Raw genomic sequence first — 23400 nt, forward strand, 5'->3', positions numbered from 1 at the left:
CTTGCTCATCTATTCACCTGTTGAACGAAGGGCATCTTGGTTGTTTTAGCGACTAATTTCAACGTTTCAAGTTTTAATTATTCATTGCAGCTATATAGGAAGGCAGTTGACATATTAACTTTGTATTCCAAGGTCTTGTTTCATGTGTTTATTAGTTCTAGTTTATTGTTTGTTTGTATTGTTGCTTTGTTTTGTTTTGGTCTGGTTGATTCTTTGGGAATTTTTACATAGAAATGAGGTCACCTGCAAACAAAGTTTTTCTTTCTTCATAATCTTAGAAGTTTTGTTTCCTTTTCTGGTCTTACTGAATTAGGTAGGGCTTCTAGTACAGCTTTAGTTGGAGTTGTGAGGCTGGACACCCATGCCTATTCCCCGTCTAAGGGGAGAGCATGCAGTCTCGCACCCTGAAGTGTGATACTAGCTGTAGGTGTTTGTAGACCTTTTTTTTTTTAACTTGAGTAAATTTACCTCCATTCCTAGTTGGCTTGAGTTTTTATCATGAACGATGTTGCATTTCATTAAATGCTTTTTCTGCTTTGTATGATGGTAAGATTTTTCTTCTTTAGCCCTCTTGATGTGGTGGACCATGTGGATTTCCATCAGTGTTGAAGCAACCTTGCATGCCTGGGATAAGTCCCACTTGGTTGTGATGTGTTTAATACATTAGTAAATTCAATTTGCTACTATTTTTGAGGATATTTGCATCTTTGTTCATGGAAGATACTGATTTATAGTTTTTGTTTTTCATTTTATAATGTCTTTAGTGTCTTTTGTTTCCCCTTAGACCACATATCTCTTCCTGGGGAGGTCAGAGACCACCTTGCTCACCCACCTGTCACCCTTCCTCGGCCTCTCTGCCTCCCAACCCCTTGACCAGTTATGGCTTCCACAGGTGGACAGAAAAAAAATCTTGGGAGGCACCTCCTGTGACGGATCCCCATAAGGGCTCAAGAACAAGGCCGGTTACTTCTGTCTTCCCTGGTGGCCCAGGCCAGTTGTAGCCTCTGAGTAGTAATGTGGAAATAATTTTCAGGAGGCACGTCCAGTGACCAGCCTCAGAGAATGAGTTAGGAAATGTTCCCTCTGATTTTATTTTCTGGAAGAGCGTGTGGAAAACTGATATCATTTTTCTTTAATATTTGATAAAATTCACCAGTGAAACCTCTGGGTCTGATGCTTTCTTTTTTGGAAGGTTATTATTGATTAAATTTCTTTAATAAACATAGATTTATTCAGGTTATTTAATTCTCCTTGTGTGAGAATTGGTCATTTATATATTAGAAGGAATTAGTCCAGTTCATCTAAATTAACAAATTTGTGGGCCTACAGTTGTTCATCATCTTCCTTTTTTAATCTTTTAGTGTCCTTGAGATCAGTAGTGATGACCCTGCTTTCATTTCTGATACTGTTTCTTCTTGTTTAGCCTGTCTAGAGGTTTATTAATTTTATTGATCCTTTCAAAGAACTGGCTTTTGGTTTTGTTAATTTTCTCTGTTGTGTGTGGAATTTGTGTTTTCAGCTGGGTATTCGCTATCCCAGTCAGAAGAAGAGCTGGTGTATGGGCAGCCATGTTATCTGCTCAGTTCTCCTTATTTGGAGGACGTTGTCCATAGGAGGCGGGTCAGGCTGTGCCTTTATTTTCTGTCCTCATTTCTTCACAGGACTTGCACGCTTCCTCAAGTTTTAGCTTATGTTGGGCTATTCTGCCTCCTTCCTTCCTCTCTGACTAGAAGTCTCATATTTTATGTTAGAAATACATGAATACGTTGAATTCCACTTCAGAAAATATGTGTTTAATGTCAGAGTGATGTGTTCAGCCCCTAAGTAGTAGATACGCTGTTTGGGAAAGTTCATTTTATTCCCTCTCTTACGGAATCTGGTGTATGTTTTGGCCCCAGGTTTGCGAGCTGTGTGTTCTCAGACAGTCTTAAGATCTGTCTAGGCCTCCATTTCCTTGTCCGTAGACGAGCCAGGTAAAGCCCAGGTCACAGTGTTGGAGTGAGGGTGGGCTGCGACCCTGGCCAGGTGTGATGGAGGAGTGCTCAGTAGATGCAGCCTCCCTGGATGTCAGCGTCCTAGTCAGTGTCCCAAACAGAAACTGACTCTTTGATGTTATCATATTTATTGCTGCTGGACTAGCTGCCTAAATGACTTAATTTCCTCCCTTTAGGTAGATACCTGTTTCTCATTTGCTTTAGTTTTCACTTTGCGTTTGTTTTCCTTATTTATTTTTACAGAATTGTCGAACACTGATTTTTATAAGGTGTTAATGTATGTGAACAGTGGACTGCTAGAGAATACCATGCGTATTGCTAATTTGACCCTCTTGTTTTCAGGGGAAGGGGAGGAGTCACAGCCCGGCCAGTGGGAGTTGGGGTACCACGAGGGACGCCAACTTCCAGGGGAGTCCTTTCTACCCGTGGGCCAGTGAGTCGGGGAAGAGGACTTCTCACTCCAAGGGCAAGAGGAGTCCCTCCAAGTGGATACAGACCTCCACCACCGCCTCCAACACAAGAGACCTATGGAGATTATGTAAGTGAAGGTGATCTGTTGGTCTGGGATCCAGACATAGTGATGGGTGTTGTGACCAATATCCCTCACCTTGCTTTAGCTCTTTAGCAAACATTTATTGAGTGCTAAATAAGTGCTTGGTGTCAGAGGCATAAAAAATATGAAAGAAATAACCTCTTTTCGTCAAATAACTTAAACGTCAGATATGGAAGATGAATTTGGGTGGTGGGGAGGTTCGAGACCAGGGTCAAGGACTCATACTGTCAAGCTCTCACAGGAGTTTAATGTAGCATTTGTCCGTGGTGCACTCCAGGTTGCCTCTGAGTGATTCAGTCATTTAAGAAATTATTGCCTACATATAACAAGCTGTTTTTACCCTTAAGTGTTTCCTCTTAAGCTGTGCTGCTGAATGTGGATTCTTAGTGAAAGTTCTCTTCAGTGAAGAAAATTTAAAAGTTCCCAGATTTTTGAAGTTAATGCCAATCAGTTTTTCCATTTATCATTCAGTAATTCTTTGATATGGTTCATAGACTTACTTAACATAAGAGAAAGAAAATACATCCATGGAAAATGGGCAGTGGTGGGTGGGGAGGAGTGGATTCTATAACAACAATATAGAACCCCTGGGATTTTTACTATAACTTTCTAGTCTAACATAAATGAGGAAAATAAGTACTGGATAGATGTTTCATATTAGTAATTGAAAGTATTAAAGAAAGAGTATATGAACTGTTGTCAAAGAAAGGGAAGCAGTGACAGGCCTAAAATGCCAGAACCAGTAAGTTTTCATGTTTCCCTTGAATGGAGGTCTCTTGCTGGGAGCGCAGCACCTTTTTGCACAGTTTCTGGAACTTGAAGTAATCCCTGGGCCACAGACACCTTCTTCAGTGTCATCTGCAGCCGCCAGAAAGGTCTGAGTCTTTGTCCCGGTCATACTTCACTCCCTGTAATTCCTGAAGTGTGCTTCAGCCTCTTTGGCTTCCAGAACTTTGTTCCTGCAGCAGTCTCTGCCTCGAGCATTCCTCCCCCTCATCTGGCCAGTTCCTGTTTGTCCTTCATACTTAGGTCACCTGTTCCTAGGGAAGTTCCTAGGAGGCAAGAGCTGGCCCAGACGGTGGCTGCTGGTGGCGGGGGGCGGGGGACACGGTGGGCTGTGTCCCTTTGCACTAGGCAGAGAATCCATGCTGGGAGCTCAGTGAATTTTATTTTAAAAATAAATCCCATATAGACAGTTTCACCGTTTTGCTCTTCAGTTGGAGAAGGATGTGTCTCTATCTCGTCTCTGTGCTCCTTACAGCTGGACGTGGTCCTGTTCACTCGTGTTCTTACCAAACTGGCAATTGTGCCTCGAACTCATCCACAAAGGCGGAGTCTTGTGACAGTAGCAGAGACTGTAAAGGAAAGGAAACGTTGTGAAATTCCTTTGAGGTGGCCCGGTATCTGCTTTTTTGCACCTCGGCTTACCTTGTGTTCTCTGAGGTTTGGGTGTGCGGCAGATGCGGCTGGATGGTGTCACCATAGTTGGGGCGGGGGGAGGGGTTACAGACCTGGATCCGAGGCCCATGGCGCTATGAAGGTGGTATGAGTCAGGCAAGGTACTTAGCATTTTTGTCTTCACAATCCATCTGTTTCAGAAAGAGCTAGTGCCTTCTTTCCATACATTAATTCACCTTTCCACTCAGCAAAGATCGATTGAATGCCTACAGTGTGAACCAGACACACATGTCCTCTGTCTCAGAGTGTATACTCTAGCGAGTCTCAAATGAAATTAGAGGAATACAACTAAAAAATTCTTGAAAGATTAAAGTCGAGGGGAGCGAAAAGAAGAGAAACTCAAGGCACTTAGTTTTTCAGTGTTTAGCTCTGATTTTTATTGATAAGTGGAAAGGCATGAAAACAGTTAATTTGCCAAGTATTGTGTTGAGTTAATAACCCCCTTCGCATCCACGACAATGGGGAATGGGAGAGTGGCCGTGCAGAAGAATATGCGTGTCCTTTCGGGAGGCGTCTGAAGGAAAAAGGCAGCCTTCCTCGTGTGAACCCACCCTCATGCGTGGCCCTCTTCAGGCGCTGGTTGTCCCCCAGGCTGCATTTCCATCACAGGTTGTGCTTGTTCTGCCACACCACTGTGTTGCCTTCAAATAGCAGATGGCTGCGTTGGCTGTCTTGGTTATAACTTGTCATTGGTCTTAATCATTTGAGCTTCTAAAGATTACTCACACTGTATGCTTAGCTTTGCAGCATGGGAAGGGGAAAAAAAACTTTAAAAAATTATTTTGTTTGGTTGTTTATTTCTGGGATTTTAGATCATGTGGGTATACTACAAAATATCCAACTTAGAAAGCCTGGATTCTATAACCCCCCCACAATATCCAACTTGGAAAGCCTGTTTTTATAGCCCCCCCCAAAAATATCCAACTTAGAAGGCTTGGTTCTGTAAGCCTGGTTATTCATTCCTGTGGCAGGTGGGAAAGTTGAAGTTGGTCTTCTTAGAGTATACTAAGATAATTATTCCATTGACCTGGAATAATCATAAATTAGATTCTAAACTTCATGGGAGTAGGGGACCCCCCCCCGCACACCCCTCATTCACCTTTATATTCTCAGCACCTAGTATAATGTCTAGCACATAGTCAGTCCTTAATAAATGTTTGCTGAATGAAAATATTCTCAAGACTGAGTTTTTTAAAGTTGCCACCAGTGGAGAACCCACCCCAGATACCTGCCGTGTGCTTTGCCGTCTTTAGTCACTTAGCGGTTTGTATATCTAACTTACTGGCATGTAGCTGAGTAGCGCAGTCTTCACTAGCATATGTCTGTTCCTCAGAAGATTGTAGACTTCTCCGCAAAGGCACTGTGTCTCTTAATTAGTCTCTAGCCACTAGCATAGTTTCTGGCACACTCTGCTTAGTAAATGTTTACTAGACTAGACAACCCTGCAGAGAGACCTGGTAAGTTTTCCTAATGATCTTTTCCAAGTCAGTTACTGTAACCTTCCCATGGGAAGAATATGGTAGCTGGCATTTGAAAAAATATCTTCCCTTCATTATTCTTGGGCTCAGAGGGCAGTTGCAGGTTACAAAGATGTAAGTCTGATTCTTTGTAGCTCCTGAAAATAACAGAATCACATATGATTAATCTGATCTCAGTATAAGAATGAACTTTCAAGAAGGATGTAACATTTAATGAGAAACTGCTCTCCATGAGGCACTTTGTTATATGTTATGTCATGTTGTTCTCACAGCACTCAGAGAGGTATTGTGGTCCTGTTGTGGAGGTGAGAATTTAAGGGGTGGGAAGTGAAGTGTCTTTCCCCAAGTCACATGGGCAACACAGAAGGAGCAGATGCGGGACTCAACGATTCAAGGCCTGTGTTCTGTCTTGAACAGCCAGTGCTCTACGAGCTGAGACGATAAGATCTCCTCACCCTCAGGGAAAGAGCAGCAGATCCTGTACCCTGCTCTTGTCAGGAGAGCAGCAGAGGATGACAGGAGATTAAGTAACCTCTGTGGTCCCTTGCAGTTTAATAATTCTCTGGTTATAAGCTACCTCAAGTAGGGAAATGGAAACCGAGAACCATTAGGAAGAATGGGATGGGGTTAGGATTTAAAAAATAATAATAAACAAAGTATTATTACATTGATTGGCAAAAATTGAAATAGCAGTTTCACTGTTTAAGAATTTCCAAGCATCTATATCTCAAAAAAAGGCTTGTCGTTCTTTTGGGACTCAAAATGTAATTTCTAATGATTTCCTTGGAATACATTTGTAGTAATAAATGTTCTGTCATCTGTTGTTGGTTATATCTAACTAATTCAGTTTACTTATTTTAACTTTCATTTAACATTTAGTATCTGAGGCCATTATTTCCGGAATAAAAGATGCAAAGAAATCATATCAGTTGCTTATTTAAACAAAAAAGGGGGTGAAACCTGTTCTTGCAGATCCTGCCACAGCTGGTGCTTTTTTGAGAAAGTATACATTTCAGTCCTTAAAATAGACATTATTCTTCAGATTATGTATACTAAAATGAAGATATTTCAACACAGTTTTAGGCCCAAGAAAAACTCAGTTTTGGGGATATGTTAAAGTTATTTTTAGTGAGTAGTTATAATATGCCCATTATAAAAATGTTCCCTATTAGCCCAAGCAAGAAAGCCTGATAATTGAAAGGTGTTTTCTTGTTGAAATGTGCCTGTTGAAATTGGACTGATTTTTCTCAAGGTGAGTTGGTGAAGATACGTGATCATTTATAATGTCATCTGAGCCAACTGTTCTTCATCAGAGTTGCTGTCACAGAGTACTCCCTGAGTATGTGTCATTGAGAAGAATCTCTGTTAGCAAATAAATCTGTTTGACTATGAGAACATTATTATTGCAAAAGTACAACGCACAGTAGCCATTTGAATAGCATAGGCTAACCATCTCTTGTGAGCACTGTCTTTAAGAATGACTCTAAGAACACAAGGCAATTCAACACGATTAGCTTTTTTCCAGAAAGGAAGAAGACAGATAATGGATGTGTTTTCAACTATTTGAGTACAAATTGGGACCTTCTGCTCCACTTTTAACTTAGTAAAATTAGATATAATTACGGTAACTTCTCATCTCCTTTTTGAGAACAAGAAGCACCTCTTTCCCAAAATGACATTGATTCATTACTTATGTCCAAATAATTAAATAACTGACAAATAATTAGTGTAACCCAGAATATATTCAATGAGAGCACTTTAACAATTCAGAATGTTGGTGTAATTACACAAAAGAACATGTTTGATGCTTCCTGGCAGAGCCAATTTACATATGAATTTCTAAAGTGAAATCATTTTTGATAAATTGCTTTAGGCTCTACATACAAAGAAAACACAGAATCACAGTACAGTAGGCCCTCCACATCTGCAGGTTTGGCATCTGCGGATTCAACCCACCACAAATGGAAAATATTTTTTTTTAAAAATTCAGGAAAGTTCCAGAATTGAAGCAAAACTTGAATTTGCCACATGTAGGCAACTATTTACATAGTATTTACATTGTATTTACAACTATTTACATAGTATTTACATTGTCTTAGTTACTGTAAATAACCTGGAGAGGATTTAAAGTACAGGGAAGGATGCCTAGGTTATATGCAGATGCCACGTCATTTTGTGTAGGAACTTCAGCATCTGTGGATTTTGGATCTTAGTGGGTCCTAGAACCAATCCCTTGTGGATACCAAGGGACCCCTGTGGCTGCACGTCCCCCAAACACTCAGTCTGGTCGTTTCATTTACTGTCTCTGAAAACTCTTGTCCATTTCCTTCATTTCACCTGACATTTGTGTTAATAACTACTACATCTACCTCTCTGACTCCGGCCTCTCCTCTGAGCTCTCTCTAGGGCCCCTTCCTGAGTTCCTTCTGCAGTACCTGCAGCTTGCAGCTCAGTGGAGGCTGTGGTGCGGCCCCAGGGCCGTTGTTGAGGAAGCGGCACTGCCGTGAGCTGAGCACCCAGGATTTCGTGTGTTCATCTCCATTCCCTGCACTCACACAGTGAACACGGCTCACTGCTTCATGAGTAGCTGATCTCCAGTTACAGCCGCTTTAGTGAAGATGCTTGTCCTCCTGCATCTTAGGAAACATCTCTCCAACCTCTCTGCATCCACCTTCTATGCTCTGATGATGTCCTCTCACAGTGCTCACACTGTCCACAGTTGGCAGTTCCTTGTTTGTGTATTGTTTTCACATCTGACTTCTCTCTAACTTTAAATGTTTGTTTACTCTTTTACTCCTGCCACCTAACATATAGTAGTCCCTCAGTAAACGCTGGCTGTTTAGGGGGATGGACAGACAGACAGACGATTGCCATAGCCTCCTTAGTCACACCTTTGCTTGTTGTCCTGCCCTAACCCTGGGCCCTTCTCCTAAGTAGGTTATTACTCGCGTTACCTGTAGGGTACTTTCTGGCGTCTAACCTCTGACGATGCTACTGCCCCTCCAAGCCCCAGAACATAGGAACCAGTGTAGAAGCTGAGGAGGATCAAGGTTTGATTCTTCTGAGTGATGTCTGAAGGCTTTCCGGACTGCGCTCTTCAGCCTCTTAACTCCCTGCTCTCCCCACATTATCATTGTATTTCCATCAATATCTATATTGCAGTTCCTTAAACATACCAGGACTTGAACACTGTGTGGCTTTGTATGTACTTTTGGTTCTCTTCTAATGCCTTTTTTTGTTCTGTCCTGCCAGTTCTTTTTACTATTTATTCTTCAGTTGTGAAGCCTTCCTGGTCCTAATCAGGCACAGGCAGTAGCATCCTGGGTGCACCTTGTATCTGCTTCAGTGTCGCCTTGCTTGTCCTTGTCCCCCATAGACTGGATTTCTTCAGGGCAGGAACTATGTCTTTTTTGTAAATCTTAGTTTGCCCAGAGCCTGTCACAGGGCCTGACATTTTGGAGATACTAAGTAAACATGTGAAGGCTGTCTTTTATTAATGTGCATTGCTAAACATACTTAGTGAAATAAAATTAAAGCCAATTTTAGCAAACATTTAGTGAACTAATAAATATGAAGGACAGTGCAGTTTAATAAAGAGGGTATTATTCTGATCCTCCTTATTGTCTGTTTCACCATCTTTTTTTTTCTTGTGTAAACTGTTCAACCTTTTTAAGTTTCTTCATCTGCAAAATGCGGGTGATGGTACTTTACCTGTAAATCAGCAGGTTAGACCAGATGCTGTTCTAACCTCTTTTCCAACTTTGAAGTTCTGTAATTGGTTGTTTTCTGAAACTTACTTGGTTTCCACTCACCCTAAGCATGTTCTTTTAATAAAAAACTGTATTTTCATCAAATAGAAATCTTGATATTGAAAGTCACAGGATAAACAAAGCAAACATTCTAATGAGAGAAATAAGCTAAAGGTGCATGGCTCTGAATCTTTTGAATTCTGAAACAGAAGTTTTGAAAAATAATTTTTAAAGTGAGATCTTTTTTTAAATGCAAACTCACCTTTCAAGATGTATAAACTAAAATTGTCTTAGAAATTTTAATCATATTATTTTTTAACTCATTTAATTGTGATTGCACCAGCTGTCTATTCATAGGAAGTATTTACCATTCACTGATATCCCTTGCTGTCTTAATGTTGTGTAATCATTCTCAGCTTTTGAGCCTGAGCTGATGGGTTAATCACCTTTAAACATACGTATGGTGGGGCGTTCTAGATGAAGTCGTATGAGTTCATCAGAATATGAGAGCTCTTTCAGGTACTTGATATGCCCTGATTATCCATCTGTATTATGTTTACTGAACAGAATGTGGAATTGTCCTCAAACCACCCCATCTGGTGTGGAAGTGCCTACTTAAGTGAGGCAGGGGATGGCTACCACACACAGGGGCCACAGAAAAGGGCTTTACATGTTTTAGAGGAGGAGGTGTAGGCTCCTCGAGGCTGCTGGGCCCTAGGAAGTAGCAGAGCCAAGTACATCTGACTAGAGCACCAGGCGTTTTTCTCTTCAGACCCTTCGGTCAGGGCCTCTCCAAAGGGGAATTGATGTGGAGGGGAGCACTCGGCCCCCCTGAGCTTCCCCGTATGCTGCCTCCTGGACAGGAGGAAGGAAGGAAGGTCACTAAGCCACAGATACAGGGGGTAACCTGGCCTGCACTGTGCAAGGACAGATGTGTCTCATCCAGTGCCCGCAGGATGAAAAGTGGATTCTTCCCCGAGTTCCCTAACCCGGAGTCTAAAGCTTTTTGTCACAACGTTCTAACTTGTGTAATGTTTTAACCTAGAAGAAGTGGGAAAATAAGTGAGGAGAGAATATAAGAACGAGAGCTGGCTACACAATCGTAATTGTATATCAAGGCATCCCTAGCCATGGACTTTTCTTCCAAATTGATGCCCTCATCTGGTCCATCTTACTGATTGAATAAGATCCTGAGCTTTCTAGATGCTTCAGTCTTAAGATCAGAAGTTATTGCTTTAATTTATTATGTGTTTGGAAGGAGAGTACTTGAAACCAGTGATTTCATTTGGAAACAATCACAAAAGTATAGAAAAGTATTCTTCTGTTTTAGTCTCCTAATATTTTTCTGATTCAGTAACCATAGAAAAAGAGTGTACTCTTTAGCTTTTAGAAGTGGATGCAAGAGAAGGCAGCCGCCATTTGCTGGGTATTTACTCTGTAGAATATATTAGTGCATGCTGGGCAATTCTGCTATATCATCTTATTCAGTCCTCACCTCAGCCCTGTGAAGTAAATATTATGATCTCCAGACAGTTTAGAGAGGATGACTAATTTTTCCCAAATCAGACTTCTAGGAAGTAATAAAGCCCACATGCCCTTATTTTTCCTCACAAGCACTTTTGTCAGGTTTTTGCATAGATCTGTCATATCCTTGAAACACCACGGTGAGATGAATAGTTTCTAGAAGTCACACAGCTGATTAGGGCAGAGCTAGAATTTAAAGCCCCACAGGCTGGCTCCAGAGCCCATGCTGTTAATCAAGACACAGTGCTTCCTGGACGAGTCGGTTTCATCTAATGCAAAAAGTCTGCATTTATGAACAGAGAAACTGACAAATGAATGGGGGAAATTATTTAATCACTTCAGACGTAAAGGTTGCTATACAAAACTTAGAGCAAGAGGTCCATGATTGAGTAGTAATTGGTTTTATTACTCCTTCCGCAGCGGCTGGGGGGTATTTCCTCATAGGACTTCTGCCACTGGTTAACCTAACCCAAGTTTGAAGAGTCAAAGAGAGAATTTGAATGGGAGCAGAAATCTAACCTTGTGTTGTACACACAGACATGCCTCTCCTGCCTGTTCTGTAGCATCAGGCTCAGTAAAACTGTAGAAGAAGAAACTTGTCTCAAGAAGAACGCTGCTCCTACCATAAACAGTGTCCTTGTCTGTAAAATGGCACCACAGGGACCACCGTTTCTCCATTTGCCTTAAGAATAGACTCTTCTGAAATTTTGTCAGCTGGGAACATCAGTGAAAGCCTTTAGGGAAAAACCAAATATATCTTCAAAATGTACATGTAATTGTGTAATGTAGATTTGTTTAAAGACTCAGTGAAGTCACACTCATTCTTTTGAGAGCTCACCTGAAGTTTTAATTCTGTGACTAGTCTGGGAGTTTCAGTACAGATGAGAGTTGTACTCACAGCAAATTTTCCCATTGCGGTGACTACTGGCGTAATTTTTTGACAGTTAACTAATCTCTAAACTGCTTCAATTATCTTGTTTTCCATAGTGAGAAATTTAATTAAAACAGAGTACGGATTGTGAAAAGGTTATTTATGAAAATGCATTTTAAATGTGAATTGAAAAGCCTAGGGACACCTTTTTATTTTAGATAAAAAGATGAAGGTTCTCTAATTTTTTTTTATATCCATTTTACCAGAAGCAAGAATAAGAGCAGTGTGCAATTTACTTGAAATGTCTATCAGGAGCTTCACAAGTCTATCTCTTTCCTAAATTGCTTGAGAAGTTGACCTATTTTAGAAATGGAAAACTTTAGCAAATAATTTCAGATTTTAAACTTATGAATATGAAGGGATTCTGTTTTTGTTTTTCCTCCTTACTTTAAGCAAAAACAACCCCCCAAAAAAGTGCTTTATTAAGGGAGTAGAGGACTCTGAAATGACAATGTCCCTAAGGCATGGAAAGCAAATTCTGCCTCCCTAATTAGGCTTTCCCATCCAAGTAAGTTGAGCGATTGTATTTGAGCTAACATGATGGATGTGTCACATCCCTCAGGTGAATTAGGGCTGAGGCAGGGAGGGCACTTGAGAACCACTAGACTAGTCCTCTGTTATAATGGATTTCCTACCAGAACCTGCCATCTTAGTTTTATTTTTTTTCTTTGAGCTTTTAACCAGCACGCATAGAACTCAGTCCTTGCCTGCAAGTAGACCAGAGTCTGCGAAGGAACAGTTGTCACCCTCACTTTGAAGCATTTCATAGTCCCCTGTGTACGCCAGGTGCTCAGTCTCTGTTATTTGGATCCACGTGTGGACGTCCTATTTAGGGTACTTACCTTAAAGTGATGTGATCACTCCTTTATTTGTCTTACTGTTTCCCATTATATTTTAAGCTCATGATAGAGGCAAGCCTCCACAGAGCCCAGAATTGAATAATTAATCGATGTTTGATTTCTTGATTCAGAAACAAAGCACAGTGACTATTCAGGATAAGAACACCTGCAGTTGACTTCCATACAGAGTATTTAGGGAGGATGGAGGAAGGAAGGCTAACTCCTTGACGGAATGTGGGAAGACTTTCCAGAGGAAACAGTGTGTAAACCGAGCAGGAAAGGGGACCTGCAGCACTCAGAGGGGAGGAGCTAGGAGCTTTCCCTGAAGACTCATGTGTTATTCAGAGGCACAGGCACAGGCAAGTGCGGGCCTTTGCAGGGACTGCCAAAGTGCTCTGCTGGTACAGTGCTGATGAGGTTCACTAGCATCTTTTTATTTATACCATTATTTTTATTCTATTCAGTTTGTATGTAGGTAGAATAGAGCTGAGGTACATAGCAATTCATGGAATCTTGAAAGATACTTTAGGGCTAAAGCAATTTAAAGTGAAACCACATCATTAGGTTGGGTGATACAAGTGGAAGACCAGCTGACCATCTAGAGATGTCTTCATAGTTTGACCTTATCTTGGGGAGTTCATTAGGGTACACAGTCTGACCCTCAGTTTTATAGTCACAGTGGCTAAAAGCAAATTCGGGAGCCAAACTGACTCTTTACATCCTTGCTGTGCCTTTAATTGCTGTGTGACCTTAGGCAAGTTGCTTAACTGCTCTGTGCCTCAATTCCTAATCTGTAAATGAAAATAGTAGTGCTTATCACATGGGCTTGTTAGGAAGATTAGGTAAATTAACATACGGAAACTATTTAGAATAGTGTCTTGCACATACAAAGTAATATTTAATTCTTCAGTTTGCCAGTGTTGCTCCATCGTTCAGGGCCAACTCTTGCTGACTGTGCCCCAAACATTAATATTTGAAAAGCAAAATATCCAATACTATTCATACCCACCGGGAAGATTAAAGTTCAAAAGATAATTTCAAGTGTTAGCTGGAATAGGGTGCTATAGGAATTCTCATCCACTGCTGTGGGAATGTAAGTCGATGCAAATACTTTGGAAAAATGTTTGGTACCACATGTTAAAGCCAAAAAGAGGCCTCCCAAGATCCAGCGATTCTGCTCTGGAAACCACTCAACAGAGACTCACACTCGGATGCACCACAAGACTTGCACAAGAGGTGTGCGGGCAAAGCTAGGAAGAAGCTAAGTATGTTTACAGCTGGGGTGGATCAAGGAGTGGTGGTACAGTCACACAGACCTAGTTTTCAGGTGGCGAGAAGGAACCAGTGGTTGCTGCCTGCAGCGCCATGGATGGATCTCACAGGCATGAAGTTGACTGAAAGAAACCTGGCGCAAAGGGGGAGCCTCTCTGCTTCCATTTTTATAAAGCTCAAAAGCAAGTAAAGCTTGCTGGGGGTGTTGAAAGTCAGGATGGTGCTCCTTCTGCAGGAGATGGTAGCTGAGGCTGTGCACAAGGGGAGCTTCTGGGTCTGGGGGCCATTGATGTTCCCATTCTTGACCCGGGTGCTGGTTACAGAGCTACGCGCACTTGGTGAAAATTCACTGAACTGTGCATGTGGGACTTGTACCTTTCTATGACTTATTTTATGCTTGAATAAAAAGTTTAAAAATGTGATCAATTTGTGTATTAAAAACATTGTATTAGACAGAGCAGATACTCTTATTTATAACAGAACAGCACGTCTTCAAGCAGATTTGCTCAAGCTGAAGAAACCTTCAGCACATCTGGTCCCTCTGCTGTTAAACCAGATGATAATCGGAAGGTTTCTGGGTGAGTCTAAAAGTCGAGCAAGGAGTAATCTTACTACTAACATTATGAAAGTCTGATAGTTGATATGAAAGTCTGATAGTTGATGTTTCATCGTGGAGAAGCCTCTGCACCATGAATTAGCTGTGCATCTTGGTGGGCCAGGAGCCCTTTCCCCTTCCTCACAGGGCGGGAAGCACTTGGTACCTCTCTCCTGGCCAGTCGTGCAGGAACACTTGGAAGAAGGAGTGAACCCATGTAAACCCGTCACTGGCAGTCAGCCATCCATTCGAGAAGTATTTATTGAAATCTTTCTTGTGCCGGGCACTGGGGACACAGTGGTAAACGAGGTAGGCGAAGCCTTTGTTCTCAGGGAGACATTTCCGGTGGAGGATGTGGGTAATAATCAGATATATTGGGTATTGATAGGGATCCGCTGCCAGACTCTTAGCATTTCTGGCTGCTTTTCCCTTGGGGCAGTCTTTCTCAACTGGGGTTCCTCATCTGAATCACAGAACATAGAAAACGATATACATAATTATTCCTTAGCTTCCCCAGGGGTGGTACAAACGACTGCTATTCTAGATGCACAGGAGAGAAGTGGACTCACTTCATGCACAGTGAACCCCTTATGGCACCAGGCTTCACTCTTTGGTGGAACCCTGGTTGGTGGAACCGTGGTTGAGAAAGGCATTGAGGGCTCCTACCAATTCCTGAAGAGGTAGCTGAGAAGCTGAATGGAGCTTAAAAGGAGTCCAGAATTTGAGAAGGATAAAAAAAAAAAAAATAGTTGGAGTTTAAGGCCCTCCAACTTTGGGTTTAGGGGGCTAAGTCCCCTAGGCTCTGGCTTGGAACCCAGAAATGTTATACTCCCAGAGCAAGGCTTCTCACCATCTCAGTCCCTGGTGGGATGCAGGTTAAGCTGGAATTGCTGATTCTCCTGTCCTCTACCAAAAGCAAATATAAATTCTCTCTAGAGAAAGAGAACAGTGTAGGCCTTCAATTATTTCTATTAATTTTTCATATATAATTGCAGTTAATCAAAAATTATAGGTATACAAGATGAGGAAACAGCAAAAACAGACCACGGTAGATCCATATATAGACCCAAACTTTAAAATAACTGTGCTCTTTATAATCATGGAATTAAAAGATAAAATTGATGATTTAAGCAGAGAACTGGAAAATATAGAAAACATGTTCTAGAACTGAAAAATATAAAAAATAACAAAATGGTTTTAGTTGCAGGCTAGGCATAGATAAGGGAAGAAATAGTGTACTGAAAGTTAAATCAGTGAAACAGAAAGACAAACACCTGGACGACACAGAGGATCGCATGAGGCACAAGGGCCCCCAGTGGCTCCTCGTTCACTTTAAGCCCCAGAGGCCCCACGTGATGTGGCGCCTGTACTTCTCTACCAGGCTCACCCGGCTTTGACCTCTCCACCTTTGCATCTGCTGTTCCTTCTGCCTGAAATACCAGTACCACCCCAAAAAAAAGAAAAAAAAATCTTCATAAACAGCCTCTCACTTCTTTCACACGTTTATGCAGTCCTTTGTATAAGCACTCCTCTGGCAGCTGCCCGAGGCCTTCCGCTTCTCCGCACTCTTTGTTACACACTGTGTATGTGAGGACTCATGTTGTCTGCTTCCCCGCTGGAATGTAAGCCCCATGAGGACAGAGATGTTTGTTTTGTTGGTTCAATACAGTATCCCCAAGGGCTTAGAACAGTGGGCATTCGACAAATGCCTGCTTCCTGGGGAAAATGGAAAAACCCATATAAAAATCCTTAGCATGAGATAACATAATGTAGGTTTAATAAAATTTAGTTATCCCACTTTTTCTCATCTTTGTGGGATTTCAGGTTTAATTTTATTTTCCTTAATTTTCTATTTATAATTTTCCCTTTCCTTTGTGGGATTTCTGAGTTAACCTCTTTGTTATTTTATTTTCTGTATTGTATTCCTTGTCAAATATAAACAAATCTAGTTCTATCTCAGTTAGATACAAACTGAGAGAAGACGTTCTATGAATAATTGATGTAGATATGTTTTTAAAAGCTGTGTTTAGATGCGGATAGAATTACAGCTACTGTTTGTCAGCCATTCCTTTATCTAAAAACCACAGTAGTAGTTACTACTAGTATTTGCAGAATGAAAATGTAGACATCACAGTTTAGACAATGTTTTTAGAGTCTATCACATTCAACAAAAGAAAAATACCTGGATAGCTCAGATGTTTCTCTGTTCTAATAGCTTGAGAGTGTTAAAGGGAATAGGTCTTCAATAAAATGAAACTAGCTTTTATTGGGCAAGAACTGTGCCAAACAGCTTACACATATATTTTTTTGGTTAATCCTCCCACAACCATTGGAAATAGCCAGGACATGGATTATGATATTACAGTTTGGAAATTATAAAATTGAGGTGCAGGGAGGATCGGTGATTTCCCCAAAGCCACACGGCCAGTTAAGAGGCAGAGCTGGAATTTGAACACGGCCATCAGACTCCAAAGACTGAGATGAAGAAATTGTATGAGTCTAGAAGCTGCATAATGTATTTCTCAACACGTGGGGATGTGATTTGATTGTTGAATCAATGATGTCTTAAGTGATTATGGGGGGCAGGTTTGTATTTAGAATTGTTATTAATATTGAGATTTTGTCCTTAATTATAAAGTAACTTGGTTACGTGATATGTTCACAGTCACTGGTGGTACTCAATGAGGATATTACTGTTATTCAGAACCCCAGCAAAAATGAATTTTTCAGAAGACTATTTTTAGCTAGTATGTGTATTTTATAAACTGAAAGTAATCATGATAAGACTAGATTTTAAAAAATCTTTTAACACTGTATTTTATATGAAAACGTTTTATGTTTTGAAACGACCAGGTTTCACCCTGATGAGGTGGTGTGTAGTTAGCATAATTGTCTCTTTTTAAAAGGACTCAAAACCTAAACATTATTTTTAAATCACTTTTGTAAAGTCTCTTTCTGTTTAAAATGGTTTTTCTCAGCTTAAATTTTATGCTTGATTTTACTTGTAACAGAAATAGAATTAAATAGGTCATGCTGTTTCCTTTATCCTGGAAAATCTTTTCTCTTCAAAGCAGGATTTCTCTGGTATCAGGCCATATGTCGGTGGAGTTTCCAGGTCGGGAATGGCAGGTGAAGGATCTCTACCTGTGTTAGAGCATGTCTCGCCTGCCATGGCCTCCCTGATGCCTCCAGGTGTCCAGGTCACCCTGCCAGTTCCATTTAGACATCTTCCTTATCGAAGATGAAGACTCAGAAGTAGATCTTGAGGAATAAGTCTCTTACAACGATGCAAGAATGTTTATTAATATGTATTTATTTCTTGTCCATCTTTGTTCACTCTTTTTAATGATGTTCTGACTTTCAGGAATAGAATACAGAGTTTTAAGGGGGAGTTTTTTTCCTGAGGGCAGAGAATGTAAGATTGATAGGTAATGTTTGAAAAAACAATTCAGGTGAGGTCTCATTATCGAAATTTACAGTATTTTAATAAATATTGCATTTTACTCTAGCACATCTCTTCAGTTTGCATTCATCTTAAAGAAGCTATTGCTATATTTCCTGCCACTCAGTCTTTAATTAGGTCCTTTCTTTATTCATTCGTTTATTCAACAAACATGACTGTGTGCCTCCTGTGTGCCCAGAATTGAGAATACAGGAGAACAAGGTCTCTTCCTTCCCTTTAAGGACCTTGCAGACTAGAGGGAGTGAAAGGAGGCAGAGAAATAACTGTGGGCACAGTGAATGTGCAAGTTATCAGGGAAGCCCAGAGAAGGGAGTGATAATTCGGCCTGGAGTCTTCCGGTGGAGGGTCTAACAGGTGACGCAGAGGGAACAGCATGTGCAGAGAAATTACAGCATGAGACAGACAGGCTTCCTCAGGGCCCTTAACACGCTGATGAAGCTTACCATGCACTGTCTCTCGCGTAGGAACCAGGAGAGAGGAGTGGAGATTAGTAAGCAGGGAAGCAACAAGCTTAAGTTAGCATTTTAGCAGATAATTCTGGAGAAAGGATTAGATAAGGAAAGTACCTGGAAGCTGGGGAGATGAGTTAGGATATCGTACTAGTCCAGTGGAGAAATTCTGAGTGATTCTAAGGCAGTCACGTTGGGAATGTAGGGAGAGAAGCAGGAGATGAGAATTAAAGAGTTGCTGGTAGGTGGGATGGTGGTGAGATGGGGAGCGGAGGCATGGATTCTGTCTGGGACAGGATCCTTCAGACGTCCGTGTAGACTGTTGGTTTCCCAGCACTTGGTTACAGCTGTGCGTGTCCGCAGGACTGCTTCCCTCCCAGGTACAGGATCCTATTTTTAAAGTGCAAGAAGGGGGATCTTTGCAGTGCATTATAGCAACATAAAGGAGCTCTGTTAAGCTTCTTCCAGAGGAGGTTCAGTTAAGTTGCTTAGAGTAAAGGAGTTTAAATGTCCCGTTTCCTCACTCTGGGTCGTCTGAGGAATGGCTCCGGAGATGTGTAGATGGGTGGAGGCAAACTCAGGCAGCTGAGAGGACTGTGAGTACAGGAGGGATTGGCATGCTTTCCTCGGGGGCGTTCAGTCCAGCAACCTAACGAGCATTTATGGAGTGGTCCTCATCACCTTCCAGCGCTGCCATTACTCTGTACACAAGAATCAGGACCACACGGTCCGTGCTCATAGCGGTAGGTGCGGCCAGAGCCAGTCAGTCTTCTCTGTGTAGTAATAGCAGCATATGTTGGTCCATTGCTGGCATAACACAGGTGTGGTGGACGCTGTGTTTGTGGGAGAAACAGAGGAGGAGGCTCGGCTCGTTGGCGCCTCATCATGAAAAATTGACTAGGCAGAGAAGGCCGGTACAGAGACGCATGCGGAACAACGTGTAGACTGGAAGGAACTTGCACGTGAAGCACAGGACACATGGGAAAAGAATGGGGCTGACAAATAGAGTTTGTGACATGTTGTGAAGGAGAATGTTCTCTAGGAAAAAAAGGGACTGTGAGAAGTTATGCAGAGATTTCAAGTGTAAAAAGAAATTGTTTAGCATATCTGAGCTCCGCCAACAGTGGAGTCGTGAGTCCCCATCCCAGGTCCTGGTGCTTTTTAAGAGTGGATTATATGTTAACTTGTGACAAAGAATGCATTCACTCTTATTTAAAATTTCTAACTGGCCTCAGAAAAATCTGAAGAGGAATTTCATAATGTCAAATTATTTAAAGAAGAGCAGCCAGTTGTTGGGAACACTGGAAGATAAGAGCCTTAGGGAGAGGGAGAGCGAGGGCTGCTGTACCTCAGATCCCCCAGCCCTCAGACAGAAGCCCTCAGGCAGCCCCGCCACCCTCATCCTTCCTCGTGTTAACCATTTGTTGATCCTTTGCTGGCTGAGCTCCCCAGGTGTTCTTAGCCAATGACCTCATCTGCTACCTTGCAATAAAATAGCAGGTAATCAACAAGAATCCCCTCCACTCCCTCCCAGAAGGGTACACATTTATCTACAGTCACACTCGCTTTTTCTCCTTTTGTCTGTCACAATCTGCTTTATGCTTCTCTGTATTTTTCAAGTCCTGCCCATTGAACAAATAATACTTGTAACGGAAGAGGCTGCATCCCCGTGGCCAAACCCAACTGAAGGCATCATCGTGAAAGAAATCTTTGTGGGAATTGCTTTTTTAATCTTTTAAAATCTTCAGTGTAAAATATGAAAGTCAGTGATTCAGTGATCTAAACAATTTGACGATTCAAATAAACTAGCATTGTAGTATCTGACAGAAAAATTGAACAAGGAAGAATAACTGTAGGTTTAGAATAGTCTACTACTTTACATTTCAGTTATTTAAGAACATTCCAGTCATATACTGGAGTTTAAAGAATCCTGATTCTTTAAATATGCATAGAAAGAGAATTCTGCACAGGTGAAGCCATATTCTTTTTAAGCTATTAACAGATTTCTAAAGAACCATGGGCTCTGCATTTTGCCAAACAGCACGCTCGAGGCAATGACGTTGTGTGTCCAGCCCTCCAGGCTGACCCTCCCCGCTACATGATCCCTCACCCCGTTTCCAGAGAGGGATCCCTGAGGTGCAGGATCTAAACCCACACCCTGTAACTTGGCCTCGCGTGGTCTGCTGTGTGGGTGTCTCAGGCTCCTTGCTCCCCTCTCTTGTTTGCACCCCACAGAGGGCCGACCTGACTCCTGGGTGAGAAGGGTTCTCGTGTTTATCTCCGTTGTTTTGCACCTGCTGTTCATTCTGCCTAATTTTAAATAAATTTTCCCAGCCACTTTTGCTTTCCTCTGCTTTCAGCACTTCTGGGGAATTTTCTTCCCCTTTCTCTTTCCCAGTGCCACCCCAGTGCTTACCTTCACCACCGCATGTGACGTGTGGCCTGGTAGTTCTCTCTTCGGTCGCCTGTCATCTCCCTCCTGCCAGCATACTCACCACACCAGGACACCCCTTTCCCGCCATGGTGTCTAGCAGGAGTGCCAGCTACAGGCTGGGGGCTACGTGGAGGGTTATTATTTTTCTTAATGTAGCAAGATTACTTTTTTTGTTAAGATGCTAGCTGCTTTTAATTTATTAATTCACCAGAATTGTGAGTAATATCTGCATTTTGCCACTTATAACTAAAATCATCTGAAATTTGTTTTGTTTTGTTTGTTTGAATCGTGTCCGAGAGCTTTCTGCTTCTTGCGTTGGTCACTGGGAGATCATAGCTGTATTAGCAGCCTGCTTCTGCTGCTGCAAGGCAAGCTACTCCATGGCTTACCAGTGTGTTCTAAGGGTAGTCTTGGCTTTTATTCTTCCTCTGCCCCTATTTAATGAGTGTTCCATTTATATTCTGTCCATGTTCAAAGTTCTGAACACATAGCTCTTCAACAGATATTCAGTCCCTCCTTTATGAGAAAACATTTAAAAAAATTAAGGTGATCATGTACAAATTGTATAAGCCTTATTCCTACAAAGACAGCGTCATCCCTTCGGATTAACATTTGTCTCACAAAATTGAATGATTACAATATAGCTTGCTATTTAGATATTTTTGCTTTTCTAAATCAAAGGAATTGAGGTCTAGTATTTAGTAGATGCTTCTTTTTTTTTTTTTTTGAAATGAGAAAAATATTTTATTTACAATATCAATTAAAACTTTAAAATATTTATCAGTAAATTTAACTTAAAAATGCAGAGGGCAACACAAAGAAAAATATAAAATCTTACTGGAAAATATAAAATAACATCTAAATGAAGAGAAAGCATACCATGTTCTATATGGGAATAGTTGATATGAGCATGCCAATTGTCCCAAAATTAATATTTAATGTAATACAATTTCAAAAAGAATCCCATCAGATATTTTAAGTGAATAAAATGAACATAACTTCTAGAAGAATGAATGCCTGAGAACAGTCAATAAATTTTTTTTTTTTTTTTTTTAATTATTATTTTATTTTATTTTTTTGGGGGGTACACCAGGTTCAATCAACTGTTTTTATACACATATCCCCATATTCCCTCCCTTCCTTGACGCCCCCCTCTCGATTCCCCCCCACCCTCCCTGCCCCAGTCCTCTAAGGCATCTTCCATCCTCGAGTTGGACTCCCTTTGTTATACAACAACTTCCCACTGACTATTTTACAGTTGGTAGTATATATATGTCTGTACTACTCTCCCGCTTCTTTAGTAGATGCTTCTTAAAAGAGAATAACCGAGGTCATCACTTTAAAATCAGTCATTTGGCTCCTGCCCTTGTATGTAGAGGCTCCTGGTGTTCGTCACCTGTGAGTCTTACCATTTTAGAAATCTGCAAGGGTAATGCTTTACTATAACCGTTAATAATAAAAGCTATTCTTTATAAAGTTCTTAACACATATCAGGCATTTTGCTGGAATACGTACGTATGTATGTAATTTCTCATCCTTTCAGTATACTTATTAAGGATTCACATTTTACAGGTAAAGAAACAGATTCTGAAGAGTGAATGGACTTGCCTAAAATCCGTGAGAGTAAAACACAGAAGCCCATCTGACTCCAGATCTTTTGGCTTACCCCTTGACCACATTTCTCCACTTCAGAAGATCTGGTGGTGATCATTAAAGTGATTACCATTGATAATACTGATGTTCCAGAATACTTAGATTATTTCCTGACTCTTCTAAATATTAAGTAAATACCAGTAAGTCCAAAGTCACTATATAATTGATTATCCTCAGAAACTTAGAAACCAGTTGTAGGTTAGGCTTTGCCCTCTCGTAGATGTAAATGTCTTTGAGTAACACACCTAATATGATCTTACAGAGTGATCGTTTCTCTGGACCTTTTTCAATTCCAAAATACTTTCAAAATAACCATAGTGTACTTGCTATCACATCTGCAGAATGTCCTCAGAATGTCCATAGAACTAGGAGAATGGCTTCAGCTCCTCTTGTGTTGTCTTTTTATTGTTGAGTTATGAGAGTTCTTCATATAATCCAGACAGTAGACCATTATCAGGGATGTGATTTGCAGATGTCTTCTCCCATACTGTGGATTGTCTTTTCACTGTCTTGCTGATGTCCTTTGACACAGAAGTTTTTAATTTTGATGGAGTCTTATTTACATTTTTTTGGTTGTTTGTGCTTTTTTTAGCATATCTAAGAAACTGTGAGGGGGAGTCAAAAATTATCCACACTCTGGCTGTAGAATTTACATAAATTTTAATATAATTGGAGTACAGATAATTTTTGACCCACCCTTATAATAACTAAAAAGTTATTACTAAAGAGTTAAACCTGTGTTTCTGCTGTTCAGCCTTGCTAGTGAATTTTTCATTTGAGCTGTTATACTTTGCACCTCAAGAATTTCTTTGGATTCTTTTCTGTTTTTCTTATATGTATATTAATATTCCCTCTTTTGGTGAGGCCTTGTTCTAATACCCTTCTTTAGTTTTTTAGATACAGGCTATCAGTTAGTTCCTTGAATATATTTCAAATAACTGATTTAAAGTCTTTGTCTAGTAAGTGCAGTGTCTCAGCTTCATCAGGGACAGTTTCTATTGACTACTT

General features: G+C 40.9%; 1 protein-coding gene across 4 annotated transcripts in view; it reads left to right on the forward strand.

The window, feature by feature from the left end:
- Window positions 1-23400, forward strand: part of KHDRBS3 (KH RNA binding domain containing, signal transduction associated 3) — a 154608-nt gene that overhangs the window by 93021 nt on the left and 38187 nt on the right. For 2 of the 4 annotated variants that reach the window (XR_009053816.1, XM_057735717.1), the window contains exon 6: window positions 2337-2532. The exons of the other annotated variants lie outside the window; for them this stretch is intronic. Coding sequence is in view for 1 of the 2 variants with exons in the window: in XM_057735717.1 (XP_057591700.1) it covers window positions 2337-2532 (196 nt within the window). In the remaining variant the exon portion in view is untranslated. The remainder of the gene's footprint in view (window positions 1-2336; window positions 2533-23400) is intronic. 4 annotated transcript variants of the gene reach the window in all.

The sequence above is a fragment of the Hippopotamus amphibius genome, chromosome 5 (genome assembly GCF_030028045.1).
Source record: "Hippopotamus amphibius kiboko isolate mHipAmp2 chromosome 5, mHipAmp2.hap2, whole genome shotgun sequence".
Lineage (NCBI taxonomy): Eukaryota > Metazoa > Chordata > Mammalia > Artiodactyla > Hippopotamidae > Hippopotamus > Hippopotamus amphibius.